The sequence below is a fragment of the Pygocentrus nattereri genome, chromosome 5, assembly GCF_015220715.1.
Source record: "Pygocentrus nattereri isolate fPygNat1 chromosome 5, fPygNat1.pri, whole genome shotgun sequence".
Lineage (NCBI taxonomy): Eukaryota > Metazoa > Chordata > Actinopteri > Characiformes > Serrasalmidae > Pygocentrus > Pygocentrus nattereri.
The window spans coordinates 20925920-20953239 of record NC_051215.1 but is presented as its reverse complement, the minus strand read 5'-3'; the positions used below and the strand labels follow the sequence as shown (position 1 = coordinate 20953239).

Genomic DNA, 27320 nt, shown 5'->3' with positions numbered 1-27320 from the left:
CTCTGGGAGTACAGAGATTGAATGGCCCGGAGTAGTAGCCCCGGTACCCCATACTCCCAGTGGCCCTCCTACAAGATATCTCGAGGAACCTGGTCGTAAGCCTTCTCCAAATCCACAAAACATGTCCCCTCAACAATCCACGAGAGGGTGAGAAGCTGGTCCATTGTTCCACGGCTGGGACAGAATCCGCATTGCTCCTCAATCTGAGGTTCAACTATCGATCGGAGTCTCTTTCCAGCACCTTGGCATAGACTTTCCCAGGGAGGCTGAGCATTGTGACACCCCGAGAGTTGACACACACCCTCTAGTCCCCTTTTTTAAAAATGTTGACAACCACCCGGGTCTGCCAGTCCAAGTGAACTGTTCCTGAGGTCCATGCAATATTGCAGAGATGCATCAGCCACGACAGCCCCACAATATACAGAGCCTTAAGCATCTCCGGACAATCTCATCTACCCCCAGTGCCTTGCCACTGAAGAGCTTGCCAACTACCTCAGTGACCTCCACCAAGGAAATGGAGCATGACATGCCAGAGGCCTCCGGCCCTGACTCCTGTGAGGGAGGCATCCACTCAGACCAGCGCAACACACAATAACACACCACCAGTCTTACTGCAGTGCTGAGAATGATCCTCCACCCAAATAGTACCTGCTCTGTGAGGGTCCATGGGGGTCCATTATAAACAACGTTGCCACTGGTTGGGAAGCTGCCATCCATCAAGCAGCAATCATAGAAGGTTAAGCAGTTTCTATAAGTTCTCAGGGAGAACATTATTAAGCAACACTCAAATGGACAAAAGCTGCAAGAGTCCCAATAAGCACCTTAAACCTCCCTGTTAGTACAGCTGGAAAGTTCACAGAGCCCCAGCTAATCATCCATGGACAGGAGCACCATGCAACGTCTCACAACCTGCTCTCAGACTAATGATGACGGTCAGAGAGAACCTAGCAGGCTCACAGAAAGATGAGCTGAATGCAGCTGGACAGCAGATACACAGAGAACAGCGAGCTCTGAACTGCACTGCAATCATCTCCTTAGTCGTTCCTTCACCCCACACTGAGCTCCACTGATAAAACAGACGCTCAGAGATTCACTCCTAAAGCATTTCAACAGAGTGGAACTGTTCTAGAACAGTGTTCTCTCATCAGAAGGAACAGAAATAGAACTGGTGATAATTAAACTCGCCATGTTCAGAGAAAGATGCGTCTGATCCTGAGAGCTGCCACAGTGAAGTATGGTGGTGGAAGCATCATGATCTGGAGCTGCTTCTCTGTAATCAGTACTGGTGCATCACGCACCATCAGAAGAAACATGGATGGAGTGACGTAGAGAGAAATAGTAGAGCAGAATTTAATCTCATCAGACAAGAAACTGGATCTGGAGAGAAGATGGACGTTTCAACAATATGATGACTCCAAACATACAGACAGAATAACTCAAGACAGGTTTCTAAAGAATGTGATGGTGCTTGCATTGACAGGTCTCCTGACTTCTATCGTATTGAAAATTAAAGGAGGATTTTGAAAATGCAAGTAATGTTGGGGAACTGCCAAAGAGAATTGGATAGAGAATTCCCACTTCCGAGTTTCTTGAACACTAGAGGGCGCTCCCGAGCGAGTCCGAAATGAATGGGTTAAGATGGAGAATTTGAGCAAAATGTTCATGATGTCAGTGAGCACAAACAGCCAATGAGCTGCTCTGCTTGCCAACCAATCAGTAGCAGTAACGCTAACTAATCAGCTCTCAGTAGCAGTAATACTAACCAATCAGCACTTAGTAGCAGTAACACTAACCAATCAGCTCTCAGTTACAGTAACGCCAACCAATCAGCTCTCAGTAGCAGTAATACTAACCAATCAGCACTTAGTAGCAGTAACACTAACCAATCAGCTCTCAGTAGCAGTAATGCTAACCAATTAGCTCTCAGTACCAGTAACGTTAACCAATCAGCTCTCAGTAGCAGTAATGCTAACCAATCAGCTCTCAGTAGCAGTAATGCTAACCAATCAGCTCTCAGTTGCAGTAATACTAACCAATCAGCTCTCAGTAGCAGTAATACTAAACAATCAGCACTTAGTAGCAGTAAAGCTAACCAATCAGTGCTCAGTAGCAGTAATGTTAATCAATCAGCTCTCAGTAGCAGTAATACTATCCAATCAGCTCTCAGTAGCAGTAATGCTAACCAATCAGCTCTCAGTAGCAGTAATGCTAACCAATCAGCTCTCAGTTGCAGTAATACTAACCAATCAGCTCTCAGTAGCAGTAATACTAAACAATCAGCACTTAGTAGCAGTAAAGCTAACCAATCAGTGCTCAGTAGCAGTAATGTTAATCAATCAGCTCTCAGTAACAGTAATACTATCCAATCAGCTCTCAGTAGCAGTAATGCTAACCAATCAGCACTTAGTAGCAGTAAAGCTAACCAATCAGTGCTCAGTAGCAGTAATGTTAATCAATCAGCTCTCAGTAGCAGTAATGCTAACCAATCAGCATTTAGTAGCAGTAACGCTAACCAATCAGCTCTCAGTAACAGTAATGTTAACCAATCAGCTCTCTGTAGCAGTAATGTTAATCAATCAGCTCTTAGTAGCAGTAATACTAACCAATCAGCATTTAGTAGCAGTAACGCTAACCAATCAGCTCTCAGTAGCAGTAATGTTAACCAATCAGCTCTCTGTGGCAGTAATGCTAACCAATCAGCTCTCAGTAGCAGTAATGCTAACCAATCAGCTCTCTGTAGCAGTAATGTTAACCAATCAGCTCTCTGTAGCAGTAATACTAACCAATCAGCACTCAGTAGCAGTAATGTTAGTGTCCTGCTGTAGAAAAAAGGAAAGTGAGTGAGTTTTCTTTGCTTTTTAAATGATACTTTAACTTTCTAAAATTAAAGGAAAGTGCTGGGCGAGTGATTAGAGACTATTTTAACTTCTCGTTTTAGCCATTCACTCCCATTCATTTTGGTTTTTGAGATAACGGGGGAAATACGAAGAGCTGGTTGGCCAAAACTGAACCACAATACTGACAAAAGCTAATTACTCCTTACCTTACAGTCATAGAAAGAAAAGGTACTAAACTGTTACTGAGGTGGAAGCCTGAAAGGTACATCTTTGGTAGCTTTAGTTATGCACTTTTTTAGCAAAGAAAATGGTTCGGTGAAAGAAAGAGTGTAGGGAACATAACTGAACCATAATCCACTGAAATTATATGTTCTAAGCTGTACTGACTCCACACCCTGTCTCGTCTCCAGGTTTTTATTCTACTGTTTTGTTTTAAAACATTCGGTTATGAAAAGGTACAAACACAAACTTTTCACCTGGAAAAACTTCACAGTCAGACATTAAAACCACTGTAGAACCTTCAAGGGAACATTTACACTGTTTGTACCTTGACAGCAGTTATTTTAGTACAGGCATCTCAAAGCTCTGCAATAAAATATGAATGTTATTATTTTTTGATGTCTGAATCCTTTTTTTTCCCATCAATTTGAAAAACAATGGGCCTCGTTCTCCAACAGATTCTGAAGTGAGTCCTTGATGAAGGTCCTAAGAAAAAGTCTGTCAGATTCTTGACGTGTTCCTAAAGCATAGAACTGTTCTCACCTCTGTGCTCATGAGTGTGTGGAGATTCTTACCTCAGAACAAACCCCACATAAGAACATTGGTGAGTCAGAATCTTTGTCATGTGGGTTTTAAGAAGAACGGTTGGTGAACGAGGCCCGATGTGTGTGAACCTGAAGTGGACATATGCATTAGAACTATATTAAATGACAAAAACAAAAACGTTTGGATGCTTGTTTCCCCCACTATAAACTAAATTTTGCCCAAAATTTACCCTCTCTTTTGCCCAAAAAAACCCCTCTGCTTCCAAATTCTCAATGTATAAAAAGACAAGTGATTTGTTCATGTTAGTGTTCTTGGGTTAAATATGCCCAGTAGAACTCTGCACAAAGACGCTGGGGTCACTCTGGTCCTGGTTGAAACATAAGCAGCAGGTCCAGCTCTTTTTACAGTAGCCCTACCAACAGCAGGTTTGCTGCAGAAGCATGTGGGCGACTGTGAGAGAGTGAGAGACTCAGGAATGTGAGTGCAGGTGTTTTTCCTGACTTTTAGTACATTTAATGCCTCTTTCACGAGAGCTTCATTCAGTGGAGCTCAGTAGCTTGACACGGCGTAAAGAATGGCTCTCTTTCTTTGCCTCTGCCTTATCTGCCTGTGAATGAGTGCATGTGTCTTCTTCACTAGCGGTGCTACAGTCGCTAGACCTTTAGACTCTGGCTCACCAGTGGTGAACCATGACTAGGCCTTCAGTTCAGGCTATAAATGTAAAAACCTGAGTCAAAAAAGGCGAAATAAATACCTTTAATTAAAGCTAACAGTGTTACAACTCTCTAAGAGTTCTCTCTAAGCTGCCACAGTTGTTTTACACTCCTAACAGCTAACCGCAGCTCATATTCACACCCAGTGGCATATCCAGAACTTCCTGAATTTTGGCACTGACATTGGTCCTACTGTAAAGGAAAACTAAATGTTTGATTGATTGAGCTCTTGTTGTCGGAACAAAACCTCGTATCTCCAAAATGGTAACAGGAGAAAGAAAAAACATACTGTACTTTTAATGTAAGTCAATGGAACCAGATTTGTTTCCAAGTCATTTTGGGCCATTTCTTTTGGTCCATTCATCATGAAATTGACACACAATGTAAAGTCCTTTGGAATTATGTCAAAAACTGAAAAATGACAAAAATGGAGATACGAGGTTTTCTTCCGACAGCAGCATTTTGATGCTGGTAGTTAATCTAACGTGTAAGTCCTTCAGTCCAGCTCCTGAAGACCTAACCAATGAGAGAGCTATAGATACCATGGAGAAAATAATCCTGATTGTTAGATTTTTGCAATAAAAATGAACAAAAATGTTAGACATATTTTTTTTTATTTCACAGAAATGACCAGGCCTTCTCTGAAGGCCTACAAGGTCCTGAGGGCTCCTGACTGTAGCTCACCAGCAGGGTAAGTGAAATTTTAAGGGGCATTTAAGTGATGTGAATACTAACATTTGGGCTGTGCAATAAGACAATATATGTGACTATTGTGATACATGATGTCACAATGCAATACAATATTCTTTTCTGATCATATTGTGTTTATCATTAGTGCTTGTAGACACTGACCAACTGCATGTTTCATTAGAAAGAGAGCAAAATTTGTCCAGTTTAACGGAATTTAGTGATAAATAATTTCATGAAGTATTGAGATTTAATATTTTTGCCATAACCCAAACCATAAAATATATTATATTAATTATTTTAATATATAATTATCCATAAAATCTAATATAACATAATATAATATCATATATTTTTGCATAACTGAAACATACACTGATGTAAATCCTCTCTCTGCTCTCTCATTCCTGATGAACTTCATTAAATTAAGTGGTGACCAAATTAATCAAAAATTGATATGCGGTACGTCCACAGTCATGCAGTGATATTGAACACTGGAAAGTACACAGAAATGTAATGGTTAATAAAAATGTTATTATTGCATTGTTTTTTTTTTTTTATTATAAACAGTATTAGGCTGCTTTGGTGTTCAGAACTGGCCTCTGTAAGCGACGTGAGCCCAAAGTACCTGTTGTTGAGAAAAGTGATCCAGAATGCTGTAATGACTTTTTACTAAGCTCACATTATTAAAAAATCTGGATCTCTGTAATTAATCTAATTGTTTTAACAGCACCCTCAGCACCCCCACCTCCTGTGTCCATACTCTCCAAGGTCAGTCTGAAAAGGATGACAGGAGAATTTATCTTTGCTTCAGTAGAACAATGACCAGCCAGCATCCCCAGTACAGGAATTCCACTTATTCAGAGACAGGGTGGCATAGTTACACTCTTAGTTACAAACACCTCATAGTCACATACCGGCTTGCACTATTAAAACTATTATGATGATTATTGTGTGTTATGTACCAAAAACAGTCGTAATTAATTTCTACATGAACATTTATTACATTTATTTATTACTTACAACTAAACAGGCCAGTACCTCTGATACTGCTATAAACTATATTGCCCAAAGTATTCGCTCGTCTGGCTTCACAAGCATATGAATTTGACACCCCATTCTTAATCCATAGGGTTTAATATGATGTCGACCCACTCTTTGCAGCTATAAGAGCTTCAACTCTTCTGGGAAGGCTTTCCACAAGGGTTAGGAGTGTGTTTATGGGAATTTTTGACCGTTGTTCCAGAAGCGCATTTGTGAGGTCAGACACTGATGTTGGACGAGAAGGCTTGGCTCACAGTCTCCGCTCTAATTCATCCCAAAGGTGTTCTATGGGGTTGAGGTCAGGACTCTGTGCAGGCCAGTCAAGTTCTTTCCAAACTTTCTCTCCACCAAACTCGCTCATCCATGTCTTTATGGACCTCGCTTTGTGCACTGGTGCTCAGTCATGTTGGAACAGGAAGGGGCTGTCCCCAAACTGTCCCCACAAAGTTAGAAGCATGAAACTGTCCAAAATCTCTTGGTGCTGAAGCATTAAGAGTTCCTTTCACTGGAACTAAGGAGCCAAACCCAACTCCTGAAAAACAAGCCCTACACCATAATCCCCCCTCCACCAAACTTTACACTGGACACTGCACAATGCAATCAGACAAGTACCGTTCTCCTGGCAACTGCTAAACCCAGACTCATCCAATGGACTGCCAGACGGAGAAGCATGATTGGTCACTCCAGAGAACACGTCTCCACTGCTCTAGAGACCAGTGGCGGCGCTTTATACTGCGCTTGGTGATGTAAGGCTTGGATGCAGCTGCTCGGCCATGGAAACCCATTCCATGAAGCTCTCTATGCTGTTCTTGAGCTGATCTAAAGGCCACATGAAGTTTGGAGGTCTGTAGCGATTAACTCTGCAGAAAGTTGGTGACCTCTGTGCACTATGCGCCTCAGCATCCACTGACCTCATTCTGTCATTTTACGTGGCCGATCACTTCGTGGCTGAGTTGCTGTTGTTCCCTATCGCTTCCACTTTGTTATAATACCACTGACAGTTGACTGTGGAATATTTAGTAGTGAGGAAATTTCACGACTGGACTTGTTGCACAGGTGGCATCCAATCATGGTACCACGCTGGAATTCACTGAGCTCCTGAGAGCAACCCATTCTTTCACTAATGTTTGTAGAAGCAGTCTGCAGGCCTGGGTGCTTGGTTCTATACACCTGTGACCATGGAAGTGATTGAAATACTTGAATTCAATCATTTGGATTGCTGAGTGGATACTTTTGGAAAAATGGTGTATGTAAATGAGCTTTGTGATTGACTGTCCTGCTTGTGCCTCACTAAAAAAACAATATAGGCTGAAACATTCTTTATAACTTCAATATGGGTGTGGCTGAACTGATGTAGGCTGCATAGGTGGGCATAATGTGCACAAATTGATTATGTGACATGACAAAAACAATGAATTCAGTTTAGTTTTCATGCACAGATTCTATGGACTCCAGATTGATCATTACACAATGTTTACATGCAACTCTAATTTCAAACAAGAGATGAAAATGTTTAACGTCTGATCTTCACTACAGAGTTATTGTGCATCTGTCTGACAAACTCTGTTGGTACTGTGGTGTGGGGCTTTTACAGCTACAGTACTGCAGATGGGCCAACATCCTTTTTTCCTCTTCCATCCACTTCAAACATATTTAAAAGGTCTATAAAACCCCTTTGAAACAGTGACGAGTGAAACAGTCTGAAGTTTCCTGGAGTCCAAGTTATGCAGTAAAAGTTCTACACTGCAGTTTCAGAAGTGCCCCACAACAACATCTGGTCAGATACTTCAGCTATTCTGGATAATTCATATTTAAAACCACATTTGAAAAAAAAATCTTGCTCAATGTTAGTAGTTGCCAGTTCCGGACCAACTACTGCTACCAGCAGTCACTGGGTGGAAAACAGGATACCTGTCAGATAAACAAATGTTACTGCTGACACACAGGCTCAACTAGCAGGCTGCTTTGCTAAAGACTAAGGCCAAATTCCATTTCTTCTTTTTACCCTTGTGTGCCACCCAAACCCCTTGGAACTGAGTTACAGGGCAGTGGTTGAAATCTTCCCTCTGAAATGGGACATCACTTCATTAACAGCTACTAGCGCTGCTCTGTAGGCGACCCTGCCTGTCTGCAGTGACAGCAGAGGAGGGTAAAATTCAGCTCCTCACTGCTGGGCTTTAGTTACATTTAGGGCATCATATGCCTTCAAAGAGGGGGGCAATTATTTATTATCACCCACCCCCTAATCCTAATTCAGTGATATGAAGCTGAAGTCAGATATTCACCAGCTTCTTGTTCAAATTTTCCTGTTCCACCTTAAATGGAGCAGCAGTTACATTCTGGCGCTTCAGGCGTCAGAACTGCTGGACTATTTAAGGTGGAACAGGACAGCTAGCTAGCTAGCTATGAGATATTAGCATACTATTTGTGATTTTTTATGCTTGTTATGAAGGAAAATGGCCAAAATACACTGAAATGACATTAAGCTAATATAATATGATTGTTATTGTCATTTTTAACAAAAGATTCTCACATTTGTGGGTGTCTTTGGTGTCTTGTTCTCCGTCTTGCTGCTTTTTCTGTCCTTCGTCTAATCTCCTTTTCATATTTAAACCTTATATTGACCGTTCTGTCCATAACTCAACAAGATTTTAAAAAGTCCCTCACATTATGTCTTAAATTTAATTTACAAAAAGTTCTTCTAAAACTTTATGCTTAACACTGTTTTGAATTTGCTGATGACAGTACAGACCTTTACAGACTGCACTGACCCCACTCCAGCTGCCGTTCTCCTGACACACACGGGTTCCTGGTCCCACCAGATTATAGCCTGGAGAACACGCAAAGTGCACCTCATGTCCCACCAGATACTTGGAGCCAAACTTCCTCCCGTGGGCAGGAGCTTCCAGAGCAGGACAAGAGGACGAAGCTAGAAAGAGAGAGAGAGAGAGAGAGAGAGAGAGAGAGAGAGAGAGAGAGAGAGACAGAGAGAGAGAGAGAGAGATATGAGAGAGAGGGATGAAAGAGGGAGAGAGAGAGGGATAAGAGAGATGCAGGTGTACACCAAAAACAGCTAAGTTGTGAAAAGAGAGCCGTGCTTTTGCCATTTTTTCACTGCAGAATGAAAACACGCTGTTGACTGAGCCGACAGTACATGACTGAGATATCCTTGAGCAAGACACCTAAACCTCAACTGCTCCCCGGATGCTGTGGATAGGGCTGCCCACCACTCCGGGCAAATGTGCTCACTACCCCCTAGTGTGTGTGGGTTCACTAGTGTGTATGTGGTGTTTGACTTCTCAAATTGCAGAGGTGAAATTTCCCCATTGTGGGACAAATAAGGGTCACTTAATCTAATCTAATCATTCCCCAGCCTAGACACATTTGCGGCCTGAAGTTTGCTTCTTTAGTTTTAGCCCTAGATCCATCCTTGTGTTTGTTCTGGCCCAGTATATGGCTGGGTCCTTGGCCCAGATCTGCCTCAAACACTGTAAAGTAAGTAAAACAAATGGATGTGGCCCAAATCTGGCCCAAATACTTTTCTGGTCCAGGCTCTTCATGCCAGAAATGGTCCACAAATATAGACACAAAGCAAAACCACGTGAAGTTTTCCAGGATCTGGCCCTGTTCTGACCCACATGCCTAATATCTGCCTGGTAGTCAACCAACATTTCCATAGCAAAGCCAGAATAAGTCCAGAACTGTCTGCTACCTGCGCAGCCATGGGGCTAACATAGCTAACAAGGTTTAATAAATCAATCAGTGTGAAAAAATCAGTTTCTATGAATATCACGTTTATGAGCATCTATAAACACATTTAAAACATGTTATATTGCATTCATAAGGCATTAAAAATGATATAAAATAGAAAAATGAATTACACTGAATTACACTTTATGGCCATGTTTATTATACATTATGAATTGTTAATATAATTCATTATGAGTAGTGTTAATAACATGTTATACGTCAGTGCCAAAGAAGTCAGTCCCAGCTGGGACTGAAGGAGGCTTTTGTGCAGTACGCTTCACTTTACTTAGAGCGGACAAATACAACTTATGAGCTCTTATAATTTCTTATGAACAGCACTTATAATGCATTATGTTAACAATTCATAATGCATAATAATCATGGCTATAACATGTAATGCATTTTAATAAATATTTATAGCCATGTTTACGATGCCTTATGAACGCATTATAACATGTTATGAATGTGTTTATAGATGCTTACAAACATGACATTCACAGAAAGTGTTACCAAAAAGGCTTTACAAATATATTTCGTGCAGCAACTTTCATAAACAAAGCATCTACAATCCGTTCAAGTCGTATTAACAGATTAAGAACTTAAATAAAACTAACCGCGGAGTAAATGAACAAACAAATTGAACAAAAAATGAGATGCATGGCATTAATATTCACAATACAGGTGCAATAATGAGAGTTTAAGGGCAGTTTTACTATACTGCAAAAAACAGTATCGTCAAGGAAAATGATATTAAATCTAATATGTCTCCTGTTGAGATTGCTGTAAGTTTTTTTTAAGATTATTATCCTTATTTCTAGACATTTTATCAAGTAAAATCATCTCAATATGCTGGCCGATAGTTTTGCTTGTTGTAAGAAATCACCTTGAAAAGTATCTACCAGTTTAGTGAGATCATTTTACTTAGAAAATTACTTAAAACAAGTAAAAGATTTCTAGACATAAGCTAGATAATCTTATAATACGTGCACAACCATCTCAAAATAAGAAATATTAGATATATTGACTGGATTTAAGATCATTTCACTTGATAAGATACTATTTTTTGCAGTGTACACTTGAATTTGTAACACAAAGCCAAATCATTTAGCAATACTAAACAACTAGGGGAGTTTTTATTATTTACATATGCATTTATGTAAATGTAGCTAAGAAGTTCTGGAGGCTTATAGACAACAACAGCAGTGACAGCAACACTTGCTCCTAAAAGATAAAACATAGCCACGTCATGCTGTGAGCTTCTAAGCCATCTCCTTTTCTCAGCGAGGTCCTTCTTGATCAGCTACACATCCTTTCAGACCCACAGTACTGAGTGGTCTTCTCGCAGTGGAAGGATGGACAGAAACTCCTGTGGATGTTTTCAGATCTGAAGCAACTTGATTTTCTCCTCTCTCTATCAAAGATGGAAGCTTTCAGTGCTGCTTATCTGAAGGGGGCAGTTCTGGGGTCAACCAGCACTTCCAGGTGGTTGTTAGGAGCCACTTTTTCTCTGTAACTTTCTCTTTATGCAAGTGGATTATCTTATGTCTTATCTTCGCATAAATATCAGATTTTTGCAACTTTCCCATATATATGAATATAAGCAGCACTGTGCGCTGACGAGCTGCTCGACTGTATTAGATAACATACACAAGGAAACCATTCAGAACATAATTAATAATCCAACATTAAGCGGTGCTCGATTAGGAAGGGAGTTTTTATGTAAGAGCTGACACGCAATCAAAAAGCCAACTTCACCAATATGTCTCTGCTGGAGCAGATAAAACACTTAGTCTGCAGTTTGTGTTTTTTCAGTGTCTTTCTGCTGATTTTCCTTGAAATCTTTCATGTAGGTCTGCCTGGCATCACTGCTCCAAACGCAGAGGAGCTGCCAGATCGTTTCTGCAGCCACTCAAGCTGCTGCTCTTTGAAGACGGAGTGTTTGATGACACTGACGATCTCCGCCAAAAGACACAACTGCACTTCCTCTCTGGTTGAGCCAACAAATGCTTAGACATCGTAACAGTCTACAGTCTGATGAATGAGCCTGGCCTCTCATTCTGAAGGAAGAAAGCAATTTAAAAAGAGAAGAATTGCCTCTTATTTCACATCCACCATTCTGGAATTTTAGTATGCATCAGTGGACAACCCTCAGGGACTCCTAGACCCTGAGAAAAGGCCTAATGGTTTCTGTGGACTAAAAGAATACCTCTCTGTACTTTGTAGTTCATTTTTATTTAATATAATCATCAGGTTTGTTGTATTTAAACTATTTTCATTGCTAAGTTTTGTCTGGAAGCCAAATGGCCAATGGAAAAATGTCACTGGAACTATGAATTAAATGTCATTATATGGGACTGCATACGATGAAAAGCACCTGATAGCCACTGTCAGACATGGTGGTGGATCACTAATGTTTTAGGGTTGTTTTGCTGCTAGTCGTCCAGGAGCTTTTATGAAAGCCAGTGTCGTAATGGATTAAACTAAATACAGGAGACTTTAGCTCAAAAACATCCTGCCATCGCCAAAATGAAACCTGGCAGCAGGAGATACTTTCAGCAGGATAATGACCCTAAATACACTTCAAAATCAAGCATAACTCCTATTTCAATTAATGTGTCTACATGCACTTCATAATGCAATAACTGCAAAAATCACTTCCATGGCCACAGGTTTATAAAACCAAGCACCTAGACCTGCAGACTGCTTCTACAAATATTAGTGAAAGAATGGGTCACTCTCAGGAGCTCAGTGAATTCCAGCATGGTACTGTGATAGGATGCCACCTGTGCAACAAGTCCAGTCGTGAAATTTCCTCACTACTAAATATTCCACAGTCAACTGTCAGTGGTATTATAACAAAGTGGAAGCGATAGCGAACGACAGCAACTCAGCCACGAAGTGGTCGGCCACGTAAAATGTCAGAGCAGAGTCAGCATATGCTGAAGGGCACAGTGCGCAGAAGTCGCAACTCAATCGAGTCAATCGCTACAGACCTCCAAACTTCATGTGGCCTTCAGATCAGCTCAAGAACAGCGTAGAAAGCTTCATGGAATGGGTTTCCATGGCCAAGCAGTTGCATCCAAGCCTTACATCACCAAGCACAATGCAAAGCATGGAATGCAGTGGTACAAAGCGCCGCCACTGGACTCTAGAGCAGCGGAGACGTGTTCTCTGGAGTGACCAATCATGCTTCTCCATCTGGCAAGCCAATGGATCAGTATAGGTTTGGTGGTTGCCAGGAGAATGGTACTTATCTGACTGCATTGTGCCAAGTGTAAAGTTTGGTGGAGGTGGGATTATGGTGGGGGGTGTTTTTCAGGAGTTGGGCTCAGCCCCTTGGTTCCAGTGAAAGGAACTCTTAATGCTTCAGCACCAAGAGATTTTGCACAATTTCATGCTCCCAACTTTGTGGGGACAGTTTGGGGACAGCCCCTTCCTGTTCCAACATGACTGAGCACCAGTGCACAAAGCGAGGTCCATAAAGACATGGATGAGCGAGTTTGGTGGAGAGAAAGTTTGGAAAGAACTTGACTGGCCTGCACAGAGTCCTGACCTCAACCCCATAGAACACCTTTGGGATGTATTAGAGTGGAGACTGCGAGCCAGGCCAGTACTTTTGGCAATATAGTGTATCTCAGTTACTGCTTTTGAGGACTGCATCAAGGATATTTTTAGTGATGCTTGTATGTTTTTCATGTGCTTGAAATTTTTTCCTTTATTTCTCTTTTTGTTGTTACTGTGTGTGTATTATGTGTTTACTGTGATTTTCCTTTTCTTTTTTTTTTCTTTTCTTTTTTTTAAACTTTACGAGTGTTTTCCAGTGCTTGCTGGGCAAAGCTGTACATAAGGATATGTTCCTAATGGCTTGCCTTGTTAAAGGCTAAATAAATAAATCCAGCTCATTCTCTGTCAGCTTTATCACCTGCCTGTAAAACAATCTGACCTGCCATCAGCATGAAAAGTGCTATTCAAATAAAAATGATAAATCATTATCAGTCTGAGGAACAATTTCACCATGCAAACCCTTTAAGTGTACTTATGGTTCTTTGAGTGTTCATGGTTCTAAATATAACCACTGTCTCTGGTAAAGAATCCTTGAAGAACCACCTTTTTTAAGGTTGTATGAATTTCTGTTTATGTGCTGAATTTAACAGATTGCGAAAAAGATACAAGGAGATTCACTTGAAAGAGGCCCCAAATATTCTGCTGTAACTCCTGTTAGGATGAAGCAATCTGCACCAAAAAAATACACTACACACATTGACATCTGTGTAATCAATTGCATTACATGCAACTCTGGAAGTGATCTCTGCCAGACACATTTCGACGTGGTGCTCCATGTTCCTGAAAGTGTTGGCAGCTACCCTGTTGCTGAAGAAGGACCATGCTCCTTGCATACTGTATACTGTACACCACCATTGTCATAAGAAGTTGAGGTTAAATGTTGCGACAGCTGTCTGGGGCCTACCTCATCGCTCCGAGGCAGGGGCTTTCTGGCTTGTTCGAAGCTCTGTATACTGAGAAGCACATTGGACATTGTTTCGTTCAGATTGCTATGTCCTAGAGCGAGTTATTAGAGAATATCCGGGGCCTCTTTCGAGTGAATCTCCCTGTAAAACATAAAATGTGGCCTGTGAATAAGTGCTGGCACATTTTATAGTTTATCTTTTTCTTAACATGTTAAAAAACAGCAGCTGGGTACTACAACTTTAAGAGGGCCACATTTAAGTCTGCATTAAATTTGCTTAAGATTTATGACACCTCTGCAGCTACCTGAGAGCACAGGACCGGGCAGTAAAGTGTATGGCCATTTATGTAGATCCACAAGGTTTTATGTCTTTAATAAAAGACTTTTGAAGTTCGCTTTCCAAAGCCCACCAACCAAGCTGCCCAAGACCAGCAGCTCCAGCTGCATCCATTCCTTCACAAACACCTGCTCCAAATGCTGCGAGTTCACTCAGACAGCTGTGTACTACAAAGGTTTCTAGACAGAACATGCTTTTCATAGACCAAAACAGGAGATGAAATCTCTCCTTAATGAATAATTCTATAAAAATGGACCAGAGCCAATGGACAGGGGCTTGTGTTTTTCTCTCTCTGACTCTTTACTCAACATAAATAACAATCAACTCGAAAACAGAACAGGAAGAGAAATGTATTCCTGTCTTCTTCAATATGTTTACCAGAGGACTCTGTTAGGTCCTGAAAGTTCAGAACGGGACACCAAACCTGTGAGGATCAGTATCATTCAGCTTCAGGTAAATTAACAATTTTAAAAGGAAATTGCACCATTTTTGCATAACACTGTTCACAGTGGTGGTGATAGGAACCAGATGTCCACCTCTAAAAGCTCCCTCAAAGAAAGTTCCTACATGAAATGGTTATGAATTAATGAATAAAAATGTTTTTAAAATACACTATACAGACAAAAGTTTCATTTTCAGCCATGTCAAGCACATAGCCACACAGTCTCCATAGACAAACACTGCCAGTAGAATGGGTCGCAATGAAGAGCTCAGTGATGTTAAATGAACCTTTTTGTGGTACTTTTACCACAAGTAAGTCAGTTTGCAAAATTTCTGCTCTACTAGATCTGCCCCAGACAACTGCACGCGCTATTATTAAGAAATGGAATGCTATGCGCAAAGCCAAGCGTCAGCTGGAGGAGTGTAAAGCGCCATCACTGGACTCTGGAGCAGTGGAAACGTGTTCTCTGGAGTGATGAATCTTCTGTCTGTGAGTCTGATGATGAATCTGGGTTTGGTGGAGAACACTACCTACAGGAATGCAGAGCCTACAGTAAAGTTTGGTGGAGGAGGGATAATGGGCTGGGCTGTTTTTCAGGGTTTCGGCTCTCAGTTCCAGTGAAGGGTGATGTTGATGCTACAGCACAAAGACATTTTACTGTTATCTGCTTCCAACTTTGGATCAGCAGTTTGGGGAAGAGCCTTTCCTGTTCCAGCAGGACTGAATCCCTGAGCACAAAGCGGCTTCATAAAGACATGGAGTGACAAGTTTGGTGTGGAGGAACTCCAGTGGCCCTCAAAGAGCCCTGACCTCAAACCCACTGAACACCTTTGGGATGAACTGGAACAAAGATCGTAAGCCAGGCCCTCTCATCCAACAGCAGTGTCTACACCTCACAAATGTTCTATTGACCGAATGGACATAAATTCCTATAGATATACTCCAAAATCTTGTAGAAGAGTGGAGGCCGTTATAGCCATATTTGCAAAAATAAACCACTATATTTATATCAAGCTCGGTGACTGTTCTGGTAAACTGCTAGTTATGTTTATATTTTCACAGAATGCAGCTCTGGGCTAGTAACTGTGCATTTGTGCGGTTTAAAATCTTTCAAAGCTTTCAAACCCAACAACTTACACCACCATTTGGAACTGCAAGAACTTTTAAACCTGACATCAAGCACTTTGCATCTGCTAAATCAGCCTCCTTAGCAGAAAAAGATGATCTTATCACTTCACAATCCACACAAGCCTTTGTGGTCATTTGTATGTTTTCTTATTTATTTTGGAAATTAGATAATAATTCGGCTTCCAGTTACCTCAGATGGAAGCACTGCACTTGAGTGGTCCTTACCCCGGGACAGAGACCAGACCAGACCAATGAGGTTGAGACAGCGAAGAGGCAGAGACCAGTGACTAGTTTAGTTTCGAGTACTACAACGCTAAGGCCCAATCCCATTTCACCCCTCACCCCTGCCACTCAGCCCTAGCCTTCTGTTTTGCATGTTCATGTCTAGGTGTAGGGTGTCCCAATTCTTGCTGAGATAGAGTGGTGGGGTGAAGTGTTGGGGCTACATGATCCTCCAAATGGAGGTTTTTCAGAGACTCCAAACAGAGACATAAGAGAAAAAAGAAAAACCGATATGATGGCTGAACGAGACCAAAGAAACTCAAGAATGTGAGAGTTTTCTCCGTAAAAAAATTACAATAACCATCATATTATATTAGTTTATGTCATTTCAGTGTATTATGGACATTTTCTTCATAACAAGCATATAAAATCACTAGTACTGCTGACGTCTCGGTAGCTAGCTAGGCTAAATTTCCTGTTCCACCTTAAATGGGGCAGCAGTTACATTCTGGCATCACAACTGCTGCTCCATTTAAGGTGGAACGGGAAAATTCTCAAGAATCTGGTGAATATCTGACTTCAGCTTCATATTACTCAAGATTTAGGGGTGGGTGATAATAAATAATTGCCCCCCTCTTTGAAGGTGTATGATGCCCTAAATGTAACTAAAGCCCAGCAGTGAGGAGCTGAACTTTACCCTCCTCTGCTGTCACTGCAGACGAGCAGGGTCGCCTACAGAGCAGCGCTAGTAGCTGTTAATGAAGTGATGCTCTTTTTATTTGAGGGTCCCATTTCAAAGGGAAGATTTCAAAAACTACCCCTTGTAGAAATAGCACAAATAGGACTGGGCCTTCTTCTATGACCGCAGTATATGCTGACTCTAATACCAGAACGGCTCTGTTGCAGTGTGATAATAAGCACATTAAGCCCTGCATACATACGTGAAGATTGATCTGCTTGTGGGAACTTGGACACAGAGTTCTGAAGGCTGGCGAGCTTGGACTTCATGATCCGGAGCCCTTCAGTGAAGCGGATCTCCTGTCCTTTTAGAAACTTCTCCATCTGACGGAGCATGCCCATCACCCTCTGCTTGTCCAAGCAGCCCTGGTGCATTAAAAAACATGAATGTATAATTAGGTCATCCATAATCCAAATGGGCACAATTTCCTTTAAAGCCGATGGCTCAGTTTCAGGTATCACCTCATGATGAGGCGGCATGACAAAACCACCAGAACTCTCAATAAAGTACAGGGTTTCTGTGTAAACTAGGAAGTGGCACATATGTTAGTATTAGGACCAGATGTGGATGAGGTCATCCTGTGAAAAGGGAGGGTATGGTGGTACTGGACACTACAGGAAGGAGAAGGTCATGCTTATGTTTAGGTGGAGCTCAGTGAGCCTTTAAAAAAATGTCTCCTTGGCAGAACGTTTTGGAGCGGTTCTTCACTGCCAACGTAAAGTGCAATCCAGGTTTTAGGACAGTCAATTATTTCTAACCCCAGCTTTTATGGATTATTTATCCTAGGCAATCCATCATAAATAACTTGGTTGAAGGTGTAAGGTGTAAGGTGTTTTTTCTAATTACCCACCTACCTCAGAATCTGAGGACAAACTGAAAAGGAAATTTAAAAGCTTCATGACTTAAATTGGTTGCACACTTTTATATATCATAAATAACATATATTATATATCATAAAAAACTCTATGAATGTACTTTTCATTCATTTAATGTCCAGGCAAAATGGCACTTAGAAAAGTGTTAAAAGTGTCAGTGAGTATCTCTCTCTCCCTTCATTCCAGCTTCCACTCTTTTCAGGAGCCTCACTTTCAGCTCCTCCAAGAATCTGCAGGCACACCTCCAAAGCTCAGTCTTAGAAGCTGGCTGATGAGTTTCTGAACTAATCAAACCCATTCAGTGGTGTTGAGGTCTGGACTCTGGCGTGGTCAGTCCATCGTTCAGCTTCTTCGTTTGATGTGTCCGTCTCCTTTTCTTGGTGAGGTTCTTCTTGATCAGCTACACAGACCCACAGTGCTGAGTGGTCTTCTCACAGAGAAAGGATGGACAGAAACTCCTGTGGATGTTTTCAGATCTGAAGCAGCTTGATTTTCTCCTCTCTCTTAGAGATGAAAGCTTTCAGTGCTGTTTATCTGATGGGGGCAATTTTGGGGTTGACCAGCTCTTCCAGGTTGTTAGGAGCCCCACTTTCTTTGTAACTTTCTCTTATTTCTTATATCTAATGTCCTCACAAATAACTGGCCTTTATGACTGGACGATAAATAAATGAAGCATGGTTTCTGACTTTTGCAACTTTCCCAACACAAATATATATGAATATAAGCAGCACTGTGTACTGATGAGCAGCTCGACTGTATTAGATAACACATGCAAGGAAACAGTTCCATTCAGAACATAATTAATAATCCAACATTAAGCGGCGCTCGGTTAGGAGGGGAGTTTTTATGTAAGAGCTGACACACAATCAAAAAGCCAACTTCACTAATGCGTTTCTGCTGGAGCAGATAAAACACTTAGTCTGCAGTTTTCAGTGTTCTTTCAGTGTCTTTCTGCTGAAGAGCCAATTTTCCCTGAAATTAGTCTGCCTGGCATCACTGCTCCAAACGCCAAGGAGTTGCCGGATCTTTAGTCCACTAAAGCTGATTTCTTTCTTTCTTCTTCTTTTTTTTGTATATTATAACAATTTTTTTTCTTTGTGTAGCTTCTCCTCAGAATATTCTGTCCTCTCATTTTCCCCAAACCTGCTATGTTATGAGTTAATTCAGATCTGGATTTGTTCTTATCAGGTTTCATTTTCATTTTCTTTGTTTTTAAGTGTGTCTCATTAGCAACTCCTGGAATACCCTAGGAACAACCCAGCAAGACCTCAGCAACCACCAGAGATACCACAGCAACAGCCTAAAGACCACTTAGAAACCATTCAGGACACCATAGCAACCACCTAGCAACACTTTAGCCACCACTTGGGATGCTACGTTTATGGCTCCTGACTCCAAAAGTACATGCTAAAAGCAAAAGGTCAAAGGCTGAATCCAGAAAAACACCCTATCAACCACATAGAAACCACCTGGTGACATGACAGCCACTTTAGCAACCATGTGGTGTACTATAGCTACCCTCAGCTACACATATGCAACCACTCTAGACAGCATAGCACCCACCTATCAACACCTGACAACCACCTGGGCTACCATAGTAACCACCTAGCAACATCTAAGCAACCATCTGGGATACTATAGCAACTATCCTAGCAACACCTTGGCAACCACCAAAGATACTATAGCTACAGCCTAGCAACCACTTACAAACCACCTGGAATGCCATAGCAACACCTTTGCAACCATGTTGGATGCTATATTTCTGCCTACTGACTCCAAAAGCACATGCTACAGACAAAAAAACATCAAATGCTGAATCCACGAAAATGTATATGTTCAGACTGCCCACAACAGACTACAACCATATTAATAGTTCAATGTCATTAGGCAGATTTCTCAAGCCAACTTAAGGTTCAATCACAAACTTTCCTTTTTTGGTGTTTAATTAACCTGCAAAATGTGCAGTTGCTACTTTTTAAATTTAGTGTATGCAATAACTTTCTGTGAGGGAGCTTTTAGAGGTGGACGTTCCAAACAGCAACATCAGGGCCCACCCCACAGAAAACACTTACCTGAGCCACTTTCATATGTGGTCCTAGATCGGATGCGTATCTGATTCGTGGCCATGCAACCTTAATGCTGTTTTTTCACTGCGGTATAATTCAGCGTTACCAGGGCAGCATGCCGAACAGAAGTTATAACCTGTAAACGGTGGAAAAGCAGCTTATCTCACCTTTTTCTCCTACGTCTGGCTCTAATAATGAAGCTGAGAGCTGAAGCTCGTTCTGCTTGTTACTTTGTGCTGATGATGCAGTGATTCAGTCACGTGACGTTACTGAGTAGGATGAGTTCATGAGGGTCATTTCAGGACGCCGGTTCATCACATTAATGACCGATTTCAGTCACTTACCTAAACGAGTCTGAACCGTCCTGTCAGAGATCGGATTTGAGCAAAAAATCAGATTTGAGCAACAAGGCTCGAAATGTGAATGTAGCTTATGTGCCTATTCAGCCTACAGACGTTTAGCCCACTCAGACTGACGTTATAAGGAATGCTTCAGCCTGGACTGCTTTTTTGAAGAGACGCAACACAAAGCAGCCAATCAGAACAGAGCTCATTTACATATATCCATCTTAAAGGTGCAGTAACAAAAACAAAATGAAAATAAAAAATAAATTTAGTAAATATGTAGGATATGGGCCCTTTAAAATATCTGTTTTGTTTATTGACGGTTTTAACAGAGATAAACCCCAGAAAGCAGATTCCTAACAGTCAACATGTATCAGAATGGAACAGTCTTGGTGCAAGGAAGCAAAGCTGCGCTAAGACAGTTTGAGGAAGCCTTCATATCGTTCAAAGAGCAGCGTGAAAGAGAGAGAACAGTCGTCACTCCTCAAACACATAGTAAAGATGGAGAAACTAAGCCCCCCCACAGCCACACCACCACTGTGTTCTAGAGTCTATGAAAACATCAATGTAGGGTGGGCAGCTAGTTCAAGGTAGGTGGTGGTAGCTGGGGCATGGGCAGCTGATCTGAAGTGGGTAGCAGGAGGGCTCGGCAGTCAGTCGTCCATCAGTGTCCGGCTGGACATGTGGGCAGTCGTATACTCAGAAAAAAGGCAGGGAGAGGGAATTAGTTTTATTCTATCTTTTTGTACATAAAACAGGGAATGTGAACCTTTCCAGAGTGTGGCTAATGACTCCGGCAGATCTGACTATGACAGCTTAGCTAAAAGGAGAGAACCAGAAGGACACACAGACACGGCAGCACTCTGAAACAGTTTGGCATGCCTCCGCTCCACCGTTCACAAACCTGAGTGACCATGTGTGAGCAGCAGGATGACAGCACCAGCATCTCAGTTTACTATAATTCCCTGTGTCCACGGACCCCTGGGTCTGCTGCCTTTATCTAAGGGAGAACATTACCTACCAAATGCTAAACTGAACAAGTGAGTTTTCAACCTAGTTTTAAAGATTGAGACTGTGTCTGAGTCCCGAACAGTTTCTGGAAGATCATTCCAGAGTTTGGGGGCTTTTCCCCCAGCTGAAACCTTCTGAATTCTGGGGACTATTAATAAGCCAGCACTCTGGGATCTGAGTAGTCGTGATGGCTCGTAATAGGAAATAAGGTCTTGCAGGTAGTCAGGAGCAAGCCTGTGTAGGGCTTTATATGTCAATATAAGAATTTTATAATCAATACAGAATTTAACAGGCAGCCAATGAAATGATGATAGCACTGGACTGATATGATCAAATTTTCTAGTTTTAGTGAGGACCCTGGCTGCAGCATTTTGGACTAGTTGAAGTTTGGACTAGTTGAATTTAGATTCCTGCTCGTACATCCTGACAGTAGTGTGTTACAGTAGTCTAGCCTAGAAGTAATAAAGGCATGTACTAGTGTTTCTGCATCACGCAGGGATAGGGCATTTCCTATCTTGGCAATGTTGTGAAGATGTAGAAAAGCTGTCCTAGTGATGCTGCCTATGTGTTGATCGAATGCTAAATCTGAATCAATTATGACGCCAATATTTTTTGCTGCTGAGCCAGGGGTAACTGGAAAGTCAGCGAGATTTTAAATTAAATCTGGTAGTTTATTTCTTGCCAATTTTGGACCCAGAAGGAGAGCCTGTTTTGTTACTGTTTAGTTGGAGGAAGTTCCGTAACATCCAGCATTTCACATCTTTTACACAATCCTCTATTTTCTTTAATTTGTATTTGTCATCAGGCTTGGTTGATATGTACAGTTGCGTATCGTCTGCGTAACAATGAAAGTTAATGCCATGGTTACTTATAACTGTGCCTAATGGTAACATGTATAGTGTAAATAATGATGGTCCTAAAATAGAGCCTTGCAGAATTCCAAATCTTACTTTTGAATAATTGGAAGATGAATTGTTTACATTGACGAACTGATAACGTTCTGTTAGGTAAGATTTGAACCATGATAGGGCTGTCCCTGTGATTCCAACCATGTTTTCTAACCTTTCTAGGAGAATATTGTGGTCTATTGTATCGAAAGCTGCACTGAGGTCAAGTAGCACTATACGTAGCCTTGATCAGAGGCAAGAAGAAGATCATTAGTTATCTTAACTAGAGCTGTTTCAGCGCTGTGATGTGGCCTGAATCCAGATTGGAATTTTTCATAAATATGGTTCTTATGTAGAAATGAACTAAGTTGTTGGGCCACAGCTTTTTCTAAGATCTTAGAACATTGACAATATGCTAACATCAAGATTTGGTTTCTTGATCAGGTGTTTTATAGCTGCTAGTTTAAAAGCTTTGGGTACACAGCCCAGACTAAGTAACGAGTTTACTTTAGCTAAAAGAGGAGTGCGGGTTGTGCATTTTGCAGAGGAGGTAATCTTCTCTAGCTCTAGCTGTGGGAGTGGGTAAAAAGTTTCCAGCCTTTTTTCTACAACTGTGTTTTGTTTTATATCAGCCACGTCAGATGACAGCCAAGTTGGATTAAATACTCTGAGTTGAATTTGTTGTCTAATATTTTCAGTTTTATTATTATTAAGTTCATAAAAACTTCACTGATGAGAGTTGCCGGAATTTGTGGTTCAGTACCTGCCTGATTTTTTGTGATTTGGGAAATCACACTAAACAGTAATCTAGGATTTATTATTCTCAATCAGCGAGGCCAGATATGCTGAGCGAGCTTTAGTGAGAGCATTTCTATACTCTATAAGGCTGTCCTTCCAGGCAGAGTGGAACACTTCCAGCTTGGTTTGTCACCATTTCTGCTCTAGTTTGTTTTAAGGTATGGGTTTTATTGTTGTACCATGGGGTGAGCTTTTTCTGCCTTATTTTTTTTTATTTTAAATGGCACCACATTTTCTAAAGTAGATCGGAAGGTATTTTCTAAATAATTGGTTAGTAAATCTAGCACCATTGGGTCTGAAGGAGTGAAAACTGGGCTTGATAGAGTGAATGAGAGTTGATGAAGTGAAAACAGGCATTTAGTCAAAGAGTTTGCTAAAACACTAAAGGATGTAGCACTGGGTTGACAAACTCACATGACCATCAGACTCAGAGGAGAGCACCCAGTGACAGAGAGGCTCAATCACAGCCACGCGCGTACCCACCAGAAGCCCACCAGCATGCAAACTCCCCCAAAGATACCAGCCAGGACAGCAACCATTCCAGCACAACCTGCGTCAACCAGTTCACCGCACCCCACCCGTCAGACCTGCACAACACCCCTCACAACCTAGAGCAGCACTTTATCACCCAACAAGGTCACCAGCACATCAGAACCAGCCAGACAGCAGAGGTACCAACACCCAACTACTTGGAACTTAGGAACACAGCACACAGCAGTACTGCAGCTATGCTGATGCCCTCAAAGGAGCACCTGCCACTCAAGACATGGATGAGATCAAGCAGTTACTGCAGTACATCTGCACTAGACTCATATAAAAACTGCACAGGAGGACAAAAGGACAAACAAACAAACAAAAACATTCATTGTACATTGTGCATTACTGTAATGTATTAAGACTGGCAAATGTATAAGAAAAGTTATTTAGATTCATAAGATATTAGTTGTTTTTCAGTTTATTTTAAATAGAAAAGAATTAAATTAAAAATAGCCCCACTTTCAGTTAGTTTGTCCAAGGCTTGAGCTCATCAGCTCATCAGCCTAAATTATGGATTTCAAAACTCTGTCAAAGACCTTGACATCATCATCCTACAGGAGACATGGTGCAATGCTGACACAGTTACTCACTGCCCCAAAGAATACAGAGAAATTATAGTACCATCCCAAAAGATGAATACAGTATGCCACGGCAGATGCTCAGGAGGACTAATTATTTGGTATAGATCAAATCTACATCAGTACATGGACATCGTGAAAACAGAAAAATACCTCATTTGGCTTAAAATGAAAAAAAAAAAAAAAAACATACACAAGGACCTGTTCCTCTGTGCTGTATACATCCCCTCCTCAGAATCCCCCTACTACTCCGAACACATGTTTTCTGACTTGGAGAGAGAGGCTTGCCATTTCCAGGCCCAGGGAAATGTGCTGATTTACGGCGATCTGAATGCCAGAGCAGGGACACAACCTGACTTCATACATGCACAAGATCAACTTAATACAAAGACAATGTCCTTTAACACCAGCAATTCCCTTTATCCCCCCAGGAACAATCACGACAACGGAACAAACAGGAACAGAAAAGAACTTCTGCAGCTCTGTCAGAGTCTGGGTCTATACATCATCAATGGTAGGACGTCTTTGGGAAGATACACCTTTTGCTCACCTCTTGGGAACAGCACAGTAGATTGATAACAGATTTAGACCCTTGCTCTCTCAGTGCGTTCACTGTTAAAACCTCTAACCCCTCTGTCTGACCACAGCCAAATTACTGTGTTCATTAAAAGGACAGAGACTAACAGCACAGCACACACTCAGCCCAGTAAGCTGTACAGCATCAGGAGACCACACAGATGGGACCAAAACAGCACAGAGGAGTTCCAGAAAACAATCAGAGACCCCAAAATTCAGACACTTTTAGACCACTTTCTGGACACCATATACACTCACACACTAAACACAATGGTAAAACTTAAAATCAGGTATATATCAAAACCTGCACTGAAAAAAGAAGAAGAGTGGTTCAACCAAGAGTGCAAAAAAATATACGAAAGAAACTCAGGATATTGTCAAATCAAAAGCACAGAGATCCAAACAATTCTGACATACGCCTTCTTTACTGTGAAACACTAAAACAATATAAACGTACCCTCAGAACCAAAAAGGTTCAGTACACTCAGAAACAGCTGACACTAATCGAGGAGTCAATCAGAACCAACCAATCCTGGGAGAACTGGAATAAGCTTAAAAAAGATTCCATGAAGAATTGACAATACAATAACGGTGATATTTGGACAAATCATTTCAAAACACTCTTCAGGAAAGTAGAATCAAACACAAATCCTCAGCAAAACCATATAAACAAAAAGCTGGAAGAACTAGAATTGGCTATAAAGGATAACCAGAACCCTTTAGACTCCTCAATTACTGAGCAGGAACTGCAGGAGAACATTAATAAACTAAGAGCAAAGAAAGCCTGTGGGCCTGATGGAGTACTGATCGAGATGATAAAACTTCTAAATTTCATTTAGCTATTCTAGAGTTATTTAATCTGGTTCTGAGTGTAGGTTACTTCCCTGAAATCTGGAATCATGGACTAATAACCCCAATCTTTAAAAGTGGAGATAAATTCAACCCTAATTACTACCGAGGCATCTGCGTGAACAGTAATGTGGGGAAGTTGCTGTGCAGCATTTTGAACTCTAGATTCCTGAATTTCCTTATGGAGCACAGTGTCTTGAGTAAAAGTCAAATTGGATTTTACCAAATTACCGCACCACTGATCATATTTACACCCTACACACCCTAATTGATAAATACATCATCCAAAATAAAACCAACATTTTTGCATGTTTTATTGATTTGAAAAAAGGCTTTTGATTCTATTTGGCACCAAGGACTATTCTACAAACTTATAGAAAGTGGTGTAGGGGGTAAAACATATGATCTAATTAAATCAATGTACACAGGAAATAAATGCAGCATAAAAATTGGCAATAAACAAACAAATTCCATCTCCCAGGAGCGCGGAGTGAGACAGGGCTGATGTTTAAGCCCAACACTGTTTAATATCTACATTAATGAATTGGCGAAGATATTAGAGCCACAATTAGTCCACAGCTCCCAGTGCCACTCTGCACGACTCGAAGATTAAATTCCTGCTCTATGCAGATGACCTGGTCCTACAGAACAGAGCCTACAGCAGAACCTGGACATGCTGGAGCAATACTGCCAGACCTAGACCCTGGCAGTAAACCTGAAAAAGACTAATACAATGATATTTCAGAAAAGATCCAGATCTCAGGGAAAACAACACACATTTAGGTTAGGTATGAATAATATCCAATATTGAAATAATTACAATTATTTAGGTTTAAACATCAGTTCTTATGGAAATTTTAACCTGGCAGTGAATGAACTGAGAGGCAAAGCTTGCAGGGCTTTCTATGCCATAAAACAACAAATTTCTGTGGAAATTCTAATCAGAATTTGGCTAAAAATATTTGAATCAGTAATCGAACCAATTGCCCTTTATGGCAGTGAAGTGTGGGGCCCGCTAACTAATTAGGAATTTCACAAACGGGACAACCATCTGATTGAGACCCTGCATGCAGAGCTGTGTAAAATTATTTTAAAGGTGCACAGAAATGCCGTCAACAACGCACGCAGGGCAGAATCAGGCCGATTTCCATTATCAATAAAAATACAAAAAAGGGCGATCAAATTTTGGACACATTTAAAAGACAGCGACCCCCACTCATATCATTATAAAGCCCTGCAGCACCAAGAGTTGAGCAAAGACAACAGTCCCCTCACTCAGCTGGTCCTGAAGCACAGTTCAACACACTCACTAACACCCCAATAACACACACTAACCCCTCACTAACAGACACTAACACCTCACAGGCTCAGGACCAGAACACACCAGGAAACCTAATTAGACTGAACCAAATTAAACAAACAGCTCAAACAGAATTACCTCAACTACTGTGAAACTGAGTCGAACTCACAGAGCAAAATGCAGCGTGTACATCAGTACAGCGTAGCAGATTACCTGACCACACTGACTGATGCTAAACTGAGGTCCACTTTGCCGAAGTACAGACTCAGTCAGCACCGTCTGACCATAGAGACGGGCAGACACAGGAAGTCTTGGCTACCCAAGGATCAAAGACTGTGCCAGCAGTGCCAGCTGTTCTGCTGGCACT

At 41.3% G+C, this 27320-nt stretch overlaps 1 protein-coding gene across 1 annotated transcript in view; it reads right to left on the bottom strand.

The window, feature by feature from the left end:
- The window catches only part of LOC108430258 (fibulin-7), a 51026-nt gene that overhangs the window by 19918 nt on the left and 3788 nt on the right, over positions 1 to 27320 (bottom strand). Inside the window, exons 2-3 of the mRNA XM_017702631.2 lie at positions 17335 to 17497; positions 8799 to 8975 (exon numbers count right to left, since the gene is read on the bottom strand). Of these exons, the coding sequence (XP_017558120.1) occupies positions 8799 to 8975; positions 17335 to 17497 (340 nt within the window). The remainder of the gene's footprint in view (positions 1 to 8798; positions 8976 to 17334; positions 17498 to 27320) is intronic.